Below are 12,629 nucleotides of genomic sequence, written 5' to 3' on the forward strand. Positions count from 1 at the left end.
TCTTCTCGGCTCGTCAAGGCGGTTCAAAATCATGCATCATAAGTCTAATTCGGTCGAAAAATGGACAATTTATTGTTGAGTATACTTAAGCCCATATTCCAATACACAAAAAATGGCCAATTTCTATATTCAAAGCTATGTATTTCGGTAACCCCTTCTTATAAAAATCATTACTTGATCTTAAAATGTACAATAGAATTTTCTCTTTCATCTGCTGTGAATGATTCATGAGAAAATATGTTCGTGAAGTGAGATTTGATTGTTAAATCAAATCTACGGAAATCGTAGATATTTTTCTCATAATAACGGGTTTGGCAGTTCAATGATAGGGTTAAGTGATTCAAGATGGATTTTAGGCAACTAAGCTCGGAGAGGATGAATTTATCTACAATTTGGAATCAATTGTGAGTTTCTATAATTTATCAGACTCGTTTTAGAAACTCTTGATCAACAGTAAAATCACGAGAAAAAATGTAAGAACCGAAATCGCCATTTTAAAAATCTTCTGTAACTTTCGAATTGTATTGGAATCGAGAGTATTATTTATTGGAGTGGGTAGAGGAGGAAAATTTTCACATCCTCACTAGATTTGAAAGTTTTATCAGGAGTATTTCACAAGACATGCAGCTTTGAATATAGAAATTGGCCATTTTTTGTGTATTGGAATATGGGCTTAAGTATACTCAACAATAAATTGTCCATTTTTCGACCGAATTTGACTTATGATGCATAATTTTGAACCGCCTTGACGAGCCGAGAAGAATAAAGTGTAGTACGATAAAATCTGAGCATTGTGTCAAAAGTTATAAGTGTTTGAAATTTTGATCCTTGAGGTGTCCTTAAGCGCGCTTCTCCACTAGGAAATACTGAAATGGAGTACATCTAACGGGTGATTCTCATAGAACATAATCTCATGAGCTTATGCCATTGTGCGAAATATCAATGTGAGGACAATGTAGTTGGTGATGATGGTTGAAGCTGAAAATTAGGTGTTTTTCACAATACAAGGAGCATTGTTGTCAAGTGTACCTGGAAATCCATATGAGATAGAGCGCTCTACCTGATCTCAGATTGTAGAGTACAAAAATACGCCAAGAGGGATTTTGGATTATACATCTAAATGGTGACAATCGGAAGATATTGTTGATCAATAACTAAACTTCATTGGCAGAAATAGTTGAAAAGTGGAAAATGAGCCGAAATTACGAGGTTTTTGGGCCATCCTGTATCTGGCACAAGGAAATTTTGCATGAAGAAGTTGGTTCTGGACTTCTTTTATGTACCCAAATAATATTGTAACGATCCATTTTCATAAATATAAAAATATTGTCCAATTTTTAAAACAAATTCATTCCAACTCTGCTATCTGCCAACTAACCGATAAGGCAGCACTAGCCGAGCTTTAAGAGATAAAAGTTGAAAACAACTCCTCTACCCTTTAGGCTCCTTCACCCTTCCTTACATTCCTATACTGGTAGTGATACCAAATTCACAAGAAAATGCAAGTGATGAACCGGCAGTGAGGAAAAAGTAACAGTGCGGTCCCGAAAGTTGCCATGTCGAGCCGTGTCGTGTATCGTGCCATAAAGACCACGTTTGGCGAAATATTTAAAGTGGGCTCAGAGAAACGCGTGAACGTAAGAAAATTATTAATAACAGCGGTGAGTAAAATATCACATTTTATCATTATCCTTATCTGCCAGTTCTAATTATATTCATCCACCTCCTAATATATTATTTTCCATCCAAAATCATCCCAAAGAATATAAAATTTCTTATTTAAATTTTCTTGTATTTTTAGAATAAATTTAATTCCGATCATCAAACCCTCTTTTAAAAAAAAGGTTTGCAAATTATTAATTTGGATAAAAATAAAAAAATCCGTTGCACATGTTCCCTAAAACAGGGACATAATATTAAAACCGTAACAATATATTAAAAAATCAGAACTACAATATAAATTGCATGCTCCAATGTATATAGTGACTGGACTAGTATGACAGTAGGTTCCATGGGAATCCTATTCCAATTGAAAAAAATACTTTCTGTCACTTCAATACTTTTGTCCGCCATCCTGAATCCGTCATATGGATCCAAATTCATTTCGAATCCAGCTTGATTCAATATCCAGTATCCAATATCCAATCTATTGATCAAAGACCAGGCAGATTTTGAATCCAACTTCATTTTTTCAAATGGGAACGAGGTCATGTGATACATGATTTGAAAAAATAATAGCAAAATCTGTACATTGATACCTCAAATCGTTTCAACAACCTCAACATTTAAAGATACTTATGATACAAAAATGAAATAAATGAGTACGTACATTGGATAATAAAGCTTCTACTCACATATTTAACACTTTGAATAAAAAAACCTTTTCATAGCAAATTTGTCAACGTCATAGCAATCGCTATTACAAATAGTATTATTGATTAGGCGTATGTTACAGATTGATTGATTGATTGGCTGCCTTTATTCAAAACCTGGGAGAGCGAAGTTAGGGCGCAGCCGGCCCTCTTTTATACGTAACCTTTTAGACACAATATAAAGGCAGACCAGGGATTGAAACAGGGAGATGGTCTGGCACCTGTGCTTTTCAAACTAGCACTGGATAGAGTACTAAGAGGGACAGAGATTGATACCAATGGCACTCTGATGAACAAAACACAGCAGATCCTTGGTTATGCAGATGATCTGGACCTCGCGGGAAGATCAGTGGCTGCAGTCGAAGATGCGTTAGAGAAACTGGAAGGGGCAGCAGCAGAAGTTGGTTTGAAAGTCAATAAAGAGAAGACCAAGTTTATGAAACAAAGAAGATGTCAGCAAAATAGATTGAGACAACACTTTGAAGTGGGTGATTACAGATTTGAAACTGTCAGTGACTTCACCTATCTGGGATTTAATGTGGCAGATGATAATGATGAAATGAAAGAAGTTCAGATAAGATTAAGCATGGCAAATAGCACTTACTTCCCTCTGTTGAAGATATTCAAATCCAGAAATGTCCACAGAAAAACCAAGGTCAGACTTTATAAAACCACAGTCCGCACAGTAGTAACCTATGGAAGTGAGGTGTGGGCACTAACATGTAGGGCTGCAAACACTCTGGATCGCTGGAAAAGAAAAATGCTACGGAGAATATATGGAGCTGTATGTGAGGAAGGAGTTTGGCGAAGAAGGAATAATGATGAGTTGGTGCAAAATCATAATCAAAACAAATTTTTTTGTTATGCACTTTCAATATTATTTTATATCCTGAAAAAGGACGAATGAGTGAATCAATTTTGTTGTCCAATTAACTTGACCTGTAAAAAGGATCGAAGAATACGTGTTTCAAATTTGAAAGTGATTGATCAATTCTTTCTAAAGTATTTTTAGAGCATACAAACAGACGGACAACGGCTTCGGCCTCTAGTAAGTCAAAAGTGAGAACTCGCTGTCCTTGAGTGGCCATGTAAGAACACCTCGATCTGTAGTTACGGTTTACTTCAAGGTGAAATGTGCTCACTGGTGAAATATTCAACGTTACGAATAGCTGCTTTCAAAGCCGCACAGCATAATAGCTATGATTGAGCATACCTTTATTGGATTTTGACGTGATAGTTTATGGTACCCATAACATCATAATATGCAAGTACAGGTTGGATTCGGATAGTAGGTTGGTATGATTGTTGTGTATCAATCAAGAGTAAAAAGATAATAGATAATATGAGTGTTGAATCTATCATTACCACAGAGGAAAACAGATCCATTATAGAGTGATAGAATAATCATATAGGAATAGAAATTTGTCAGCGGGAAACAGAGTAAAGAGGAAAGAAGAGAAAAGGAAAAAATTGTGATCAGTTGGTAGCGCTACTTGTGAAGATTCTGTGGTACTTTTTGAACTAAAGTATGTGGTAGAGTGTTTGAATTTATGTGATAAATGAATTGAATGTGTTTAAACGGCGAGTCTCTACTGCCCCACAGCTTGAGCTAACAGCACTACATGGACGAGTGGTTTGAACTCAATGCTCAAACTCCTCAAACCTTACTTTATCAGTCAAATCCGGCACGGCATGCCTTATTCTATGAGAAGTCTACTATCGCATGATTTCTTCATGATATACAAGGTGCGCCAGAGAAACTTACTTATTTGAAAAAAATCCTGTACGTTGAATTGGTTGTGTAGTGGGGCAAGAGGGGGCGCATCTGGAGGGGGAAGTTCTCAAATTTATCCTCCCTCAAGTAGAGTAGCCATCATGGTCTGGTATAGAGAGCAGCGGGCCTTCGCAGTTGAGAGTTCTTTTGTAATGGTCGATCACCTTCCACGCTCGATTTGAAATTCCTCCCCACAGATTCGTTCCTGGCCATAATACGATTCTGTCATGGGTTAACTCATTTCAGGAGTATGGAAGTGTCGCTAAACCTAGAAATGAACTTCAACGAGCCATCAAAACTCCAGAAATATCAAAAGAGTGAGGCAATCAGTTGTGCGTTCTCCAAGGCGTTCGGCTCGCAACAGTTGTTGCTATGGCAATTTCTGACTCTACTGTTTGACGAATTTTCCAGGAAGACCAAAACTTCATACCTATAAATTGGCTGTTGTTCAAGAATTTACTGGACGCGATTTTGTTGACCGTAAAAATGCATGTGATATGCTGATTGACAACCTGCCTGAAGATCCGGTCATTTTTTTAGTGACAAGGCTCATTTCCACATGCTATTCGTCAATGCTATTTTTTTATGGGGTTATTTGAAATCTCTGGTTTATGTCGATTGACCACGGACAAAGCACACCTCAAGAACAACATTCGCGACGCCATTGCCAACATATCGATGATATACTGCAACGAAATTTAAAAAATCGACCTCATCAGTATATGCGCAATGGAGGTCGCCATTGGTCTGATCTCATTTTCAAGACTGCATGGAAAAGAATTGAGATATTGTATCCTCATATAAAAAAAAGATTAAAACAATATCTGAGTACTTTTTTTTATTGACATTTCAAATAAGTAAGTATTTTTAAAGTGAGAAATTTTGCATGCAGTATTGCACTGTCTATACAATAATATACAGTAACTATATTATAACCATGTTATATATATAGTTACTGTAATGTAATACCATAGAGAAAACACACACTTTAGCGTATGATTTGTCTATGATTATATGTAGCTATGCATGTACTTATGAATATCAATGTAGCTATAACTAGTAGTTCTGGGAAAAGTAGACCTCGCGCAGTTATTAAACGCAGCCTCCTCTTATACTGTCCATCAGAGTAAATCCTGTCTGTATCTCGTGTCGGCGAGATATCGGTGTGGAAACGGCTAATGGCTGTTGGGGTTGGTGTATCAAAAATAATGACATCAAAAGATAATCTCCTTCAAGACATACTGGCATCAGGACAGCCCAAGTTCAAAGCAGAGAAAGTTCGAGAGACAATACTAGGTTATTTTAGTTATTAATTGCATGCAATCAATAGTTATTCATTTATTTATTTATTCATTCACAATGGAGACAACGGGTTTCCCCAAATAATGTCTCCTTAACAAGAAAAAAATTGTTCAGATAGAAATGAAAAAAGAAAAATAATACGAACTTATGCAATAATAAATAATACAAACAACAAAAATACCACCTAATTCAAAAATGAAAAATACAAAGACTTCAAATACTTATGAAAAAAGTAAAAATAAAACAAATTAGGAATTCAAAATTTAGAAAAATTAAAGAATATAATAACAAACAATGAACAACAATTTTATCGATAGAATAAATAACATTTATAACTGAACGACGTCCCAAACCATAAACACATCCACACTGATACACCAAATATTTATTTGATCAGATCATGCTTACACAAGAATTATTTAATTATCATAATTATAACGCTTTCTGAAATTTAGCGCGAGAAAACCAGAAGACATCTAGGCGCCTAGACAAGCTGTTATAAGTTCTTTGAATCCTATTATTTTAATAGTGCATAAAAATTGCATTCAATGAGGCATGTAATGAGGCATGCAATTTATAGTTGACCGAGCGAAGTGAGGTCTAAGATTCAAGTCGACGGTTTGGCATTTCTCTTAATGTTTAAATGTTTATATGTTGCGCATTCACGTCGAAACGCGGGAATAGATTTTCATGAAATTTGACAGGTATGTTCCTTCTTTAATTGCGCGTCGACGTATATACAAGGTTTTTGGAAATTTTGCATTTCAAGGATAATATAAAAGGAAAAAGGAGCCTCCTTCATACGCCAATATTAGAATAAAAATCAGACTATAGGATTATTCATCTTAAATCAGCTGACAAGTGATCACACAGATGTGTGGAAAGGCAGTCTATTGCTGTATTTCCTAAGGCCTATAGTTTCAATCAGGTACTTGTAAATGAGAATACTGCGTGAGGTCTACTGTTCACAGAACTACTAGTCTACACAGCTGTTGATTTTTTACCAAGTTACATTGAGATATTGAATTGCATGCGTCATGGTATGCAATTTATAATCAACTCGACAGCTGATTTATGATTAATAATCCATAGTCTGATTTTTACTCTAATATTGACGTATGAAGGAGGCTACTTTTTCCTTTTATATTATCCTTCAAATGCAAAATTTCCAAAAACCTTGTATATACGTCGACGCGCAATTTAAAGAGGAACATACCTGTCAAATTTCATAAAAATCTATTACCGCGTTTCTCCGTAAAAGCGCAACATATAAGCATTTAAACATCAAGAGGAATGCAAAATCGTCGACTTGAATCTTAGACCTCACTTCGCTCGGTCAATTATCATGTAACTATGATTCAAATCTAAAACATCTACTTGATGAATTCGCATCGTTGAATATTGAAATTTGACAAGTGGTGCGGTTGAACCTGATAACACCAACTATGGGAAGGAAACACTGATTAAGCTGATAAGCGTAAATCAGACTGTTCTAGCATATAATAAGATAGCAGTTTAAAATGTCTAGAACTAGACTGTATATTGCACATGTAATGTTAATTTGTGCCCTGATAGCAGGCCAAGTTCAGACCTTATGAACTAACTAGCATACAGTAAAGATATTCAAATAGTTTATTTGTATCTGCAACTAGTGAGTACCGGTACTGCTTGTGTATTAAATGATTCTTCTTCTTCTTGTATAAATAATACATGAATAATAATGGATGCATTAATTATTAATATATAAAAATGACACTACTGGGATAAGTGGAACTTGTTGGCCAGCATAGAGTTCCATTTAAATCCACAACATTATTATGGTGATGAAACTGAACCAAGTGATTATACATGAGACGAATCGAAACAGAATTCCAAGAAATAAATATGGGAAAATAAACAGACAGCATTCTGAATATATTCAAGATAGGCCTAATTATTAGACATAGCTCGTGTTTTATATGATTTTGGATCCTGAACAGAGAATTAAACTAATAAAATATATGTTTTTTAAAATAGAAGATGAAACTAGCTTCAGTCTATTATAATTGATATTTCTCCACAATTTTGATTTTGAATAAAAGAATAATCTTTCTTCTTAAACAAAAAGTCAAGTGTTAAATTTAATTGAGAAGAGGTTCATCACAATCCAACACAATTGGAGATTGTCTACCTATATTGTCTTAGTTACAATCCAACAACATGGTGTGCTGGTGTTAAACAATCAAATGATCTCCAAGATGTAACGGCTATGAGGTCACTTTGTTGATAAAATCAATACAGGTAATGTACGTGTTGGAGACAAATTGCTTCCGACTGGAGTGTAATATCTCAGCGTTAATAACCAGGGTTAAAGAGTGGGAAAGGAGGGGTGTAATAGGGTCTGCATGATGATAAGACACAACTGACGTCAATGAGGAGAAATGATAGGGGGGGGGGGTTGAGAGTGGATACGATGAGTGATGGATGAGATGAGATGCATGGAGAAAATGGACGCAGTAGCATGGGATTCCATCCTCTGCGAATTTCCAGGAAAGATTGTATTATATTTCTAGCTTCACATTGGTTGGTAGAACGCTATTACCTACCTCAAGCAGCAGTTTTATTATTAACAAGATGATGATGATGATAATGTTGATGACAATGTTAAGTAAGTAATTAAAAAGGATGGATTGAAAATTATTTTGAGGTATTTTTAATTGAGTTGTTAATCACAGAGATTAAGAGACGGAAGACTGTTACTTGATACCGCAACAAAATTTAATTGGGAATAAATGAGTAGCACAATCTTATTCGCATCTTCCTGAGGTGCAATTCATTAAAATCCTTGTATTAGCTCAGGATTGATGATGGGAAAAGTTTTAATTAATGAGTATAGTTATTTATCTGGTATTGCGTAATGATCTGATACACTGGATTACTGCACTACGGTACATGTTTAACACCTCTGAACATTGGCAGAATAATTTATGGGAAGAAGCAATTAATATCAGTTTGTAGCTAGAACTTTGATCTGACTGGAGCCTGACTAATATTAAAACATTGATGTGGCTTCACACAACCAAAATATAATAATAATAATAAAAGAGGCTGTTATATCATAAATGGGTAATAAAAGAGGTAAGAGCGTCTTTCGACATGGATGAATAAGACGTACTAACTCATAAATTTTACTGGAGTTTTCTCGAATCACAAATACATCTTTAACTTCAATTATTACACAATAATATAGGTAATATAGATGGGAGAGCGTTATGAGAATGATAAAATGGTTACTTCATTTTGAAAAAAATCGGAAGAAATACTGTAACTGCTTTGTAAGAGTCATCTACAAGCACATTACATCTAATAATTTTGATGAGATTTATATTTAAGTGTGAGTGCGATGACTGAGGACCCCCCAAATACTAGTCATTGTAGATTCCAATTTTTTAAATATCAAATTGTATTTTTTCACTGACACAGTTTTTAGTTATGAAAAATGTCTAATTCTCCCATTGGTAGGGTGGCTTCTAACCAGTTCCGCCAACAGACATGAGCCCCAAATCACTTCCCAATGGTTCGGAGCGCACTTAAGGAAGAGGTCCATTCATCCTTAATTATTGTCCCTCTTTTTCATCACGCACATATCTGGGTCTGACATGGGCTGCATCATAATCAACAAGAGAAAACTGCTTCATAGACAGGCAATAAACGTCGTTAAGATAATAATGTAGTTGATATTGTGTAAGGCTCAAGGTATACATGTGACTTTCAAAAACACTGGACTAAGGTGGCACGCAAGTAACAGCAAAAGTGTGGATAATTCGTCGTTCATGACATGCTGGCAAACCCGGAGAAAGTTTGATCTTCTATTATATTCGGACAGGTGAGGTAAAACCTGTAGTTGCAGTTAAATAGGATACGGTATTAAAGCATTACAATAGATAAGCGACGGGCGCCAAGCGGCTTTATCCCCGCCAGACAAAGTGAGCGCATTTGCCATGCTGCTATACTGCATGCCACTCATTCTGATTTATGAACAAGGTTGAACTGTTTACTCAACTCGGTTAATCTAACTTACAGTAGCTACAGTGTCAAACTGTAGTTGCTCAAATTTAAACCTTGAGGAGAGGGGAGTTTAATTATGTTAGTATAGGCTGAGCTGGTTGGTGTCCATTGGCCTAAATGAGGTGATGAAGATTGGAGAAAAAGTTAGGAGATTGAAGATTAAGGATAAGATGAGACGAAGTAGGAATAGGATTATGATCTTATTCTATGAAATTTATCTCATTGCTATATGACTAAGACAAACGCCAAGCACTATAAAGTCAATAAGTCAAACAATATGCTTGCTACTTGCTGTCACGTTCAGATTCACAGCATTTTTTTTCAAAACACTAGTAGCTATATATTACCAATCCTAGGACAACATGCGCCAGACTTCCCCAACTAACCTAACCTAACCTAACCTAACCTAACCTAACCTAACCTAACCTAACCTAACCTAACCTAACCTAACCTAACCTAACCTAACCTAACCTAACCTCAAGGTCAAGGTCAAATTATCAAAAACTTTGGAAAAACTTGAGAAAAAAAACGTAGGAAAAAACTTAGGAAAAAAAACTTAGGAAAAAACTAAGGAAAAAATTAATAAAATTTAATAGAAAAAAATAATGAAAAAAAATAATAAAAAATCAAAAATGAATCAGAAGGTCTCCCACTCACTCTGGAGTGAGTCTATACCTAATTCATGCAGGTGAACGGGCTAGAGTCAAGAAAACTTCAATTAATCTTGCCATGCCTGATTTAATAGGTTTATACTATAGAAAATCACTACAATTTGAAATAATTGAAAAATACAACAGTTTCAATAAACATTGGCAGCTAAAATCGAACAACAGAAACAACAATATCATGTTACTTTGTTGACATTCTTCATCTGATTCGGGGGCGCATTACTATCCCCGTTTAGATAGCAATACGTCACAAAACCAAACAAGATCAGTCATAAAATAACCAATCAATTTCAACATGAAATTACTCAAGAAAGAAAAAACCCGTTGAACCCAAATTTCGTCGATAGTAACCCATATAACCCATTTCATAATAATTTTGAATCCCCACTTTTTATTGACATTCTCGAATGAACCTTTGTTTCACTACACTGCACTTTCGTTGGTTTGTACGTTGCTTTATCGTCGGGTTACAGTACCTTGTTTTTGGCGGTGAGCTTTTACCGTTGAATTTGGCTTGACGGCGACGTCCTCTTACGTCCCTAGACCTGTCGTCTGAACGGGTGTCTTGAAGCGGTTTTACATAAAGTTGCGGAACCAAAGGGGTGGTAGTACAAGAAGTTGGTTTGGGGACACACATGAACCGCTGTAAATAAATGTATTACAGCATTAATTTCTAACTCTTCCTACAATTCATCAAAAGCTAAAACAGGAGTTTATTCTGTTATTTAATTTAGATTTTATCTTGATGTTCTGATTTCCTTCTCAAAATTTAACAGATTTAAAACAAATTTACTTGCCAGAGTGTCATTAATCTACAATGCAACTTTATGAAAACACTCGTAATAAATTAATATAATGCTTTTAGAAAAATGAATACTTCATTAATTATGATGTTAACTTTTATGATATTTTTCGTTTGGTTTGCAAAATCAAATATAATTTTTCATATAGTAGCTCGGCTAGTATTGTTGGAAACTTGTGCGCTAGCCAACATTTATTTTATTTATTATTTATGAACTTAGGACGCAATCCAAGTGTAAATAACGGGCATTCGCCCAAAACTGCTAAGAACCTTAATTAAAAATGAACATTCCAGAGTTTATGATTTGATTTACCTACAAATACAAGTCCAAAAACTAGTATCAACTGAATTATGAATTTATCACCTAATAAAACAAGACACTTTATAACACAATAAAAGAAAAAAATATTGAAAATTTCACTTTAAGGAAAGATAATGTTTGCCTTATAAGATTCATCTTGTGGAATTTTACCTTTAATTAAATAAAATTAGTAGACACATAGAAAATAATTTAATTGTATTAAAATTTGAACATTCATTAATATTAATTTCCTGGAAAAGAAAAACTTTCTTCTTCATCTATTAAGATTTCTATCATAAAAAATTTACTAAATCATTCGAAAGCCTTAATGACATAAGAAAACAGAGTCTGAAAAATATAAATTAAAAATGTCATAAACTCAATATGAACAATTCTTAAAAGTTTCATTTCAATTTAAAGGCTATCTTCCTGACTTTCAGCAATACTCTACGATAATATATCTCCAGGAACAATAACTCAAATGTAACGTAACTGAAAACTTTCTATACTTCTTTAGAAAAAATTTATAAGTATCTTCCATCACTAATAAAATCAAAAGGATTATTCTCAATCAATATTATTAACTTGAAAAATAACAGGCTTTGTTGATAAAATCTTTTGATTGAAGTTTCACTTAATTAATTTCCCTAAATTATATTTTAACCTTATTTTACGTACCTTAGCGGTTATTTGAAGAAACAATTATTCGTACATGAAGAAGAAACACAATTAAACCTTTCAGGACATGGCACTACTAGAAAATTTAAACTTTAATAAAAATAAACTAGCTCCTACATTAACTACTGAAATAAACTTATAAACCTGCCCAAAAAGGGCGAAACATAGTGACTACATCTTTACTCTCGCAGTGCTCCTAGCAAAGTGTCCTCCGAAACGTAATCTGGTCTGTCGGCTGGGGAATCGCCCCACTACTGTATTTAGAAACAGGTCTCCTATTGGGCGAAGAGAATCAATTTGACCAATCGTCGCGTGGCTTCTACAGCCTTTGGACCAAATAGTAACTGCAAAATCGGTAGTTTGTTATAATTTCAATGCTTGCTGTTTTCCAACTTATCGCATTTTATGTCGCGACAAGAAGGCTAAGTTTTAGAGATAATTCCATAATCTACATTCCTCGACGACTCGGAGCCACAATTTTTAAATATCTATCATGGGAAACTCGAAGTCATGGCCGTTCATATAGAGAGAGAAAATAATTTATTTCGCTAACTCACTTACAATAATGGCTCTAGTCTATTGCGTATTAAATTTACTATTATAACTTGGGAAAAGGCCTGAATTAAAGACAGTGCCCGGCACACTCCCCTTCCTTCCGGTGTGAAACACGCAAAAAGAAATCTAA

General features: G+C 34.7%; 2 protein-coding genes across 5 annotated transcripts in view; one reads left to right on the top strand and one right to left on the bottom strand.

Annotated features, from left to right (window-relative positions):
- The window catches only part of LOC111056051 (protein numb), a 232,212-nt gene that overhangs the window by 178,106 nt on the left and 41,477 nt on the right, over positions 1-12,629 (bottom strand). The gene's annotated exons all lie outside the window — the stretch shown is intronic.
- The window catches only part of LOC111055198 (cytoplasmic dynein 2 light intermediate chain 1), a 73,100-nt gene continuing 62,027 nt past the window's right edge, over positions 1,557-12,629 (top strand). Inside the window, exons 1-3 of the mRNA XM_039429482.1 lie at positions 1,557-1,637; positions 2,578-3,027; positions 4,393-4,463. Coding sequence (XP_039285416.1) covers positions 1,557-1,637; positions 2,578-3,027; positions 4,393-4,463 — 602 coding nt within the window. The remainder of the gene's footprint in view (positions 1,638-2,577; positions 3,028-4,392; positions 4,464-12,629) is intronic.

Source organism: Nilaparvata lugens, chromosome 5 (genome assembly GCF_014356525.2).
Source record: "Nilaparvata lugens isolate BPH chromosome 5, ASM1435652v1, whole genome shotgun sequence".
Taxonomy (NCBI): domain Eukaryota; kingdom Metazoa; phylum Arthropoda; class Insecta; order Hemiptera; family Delphacidae; genus Nilaparvata; species Nilaparvata lugens.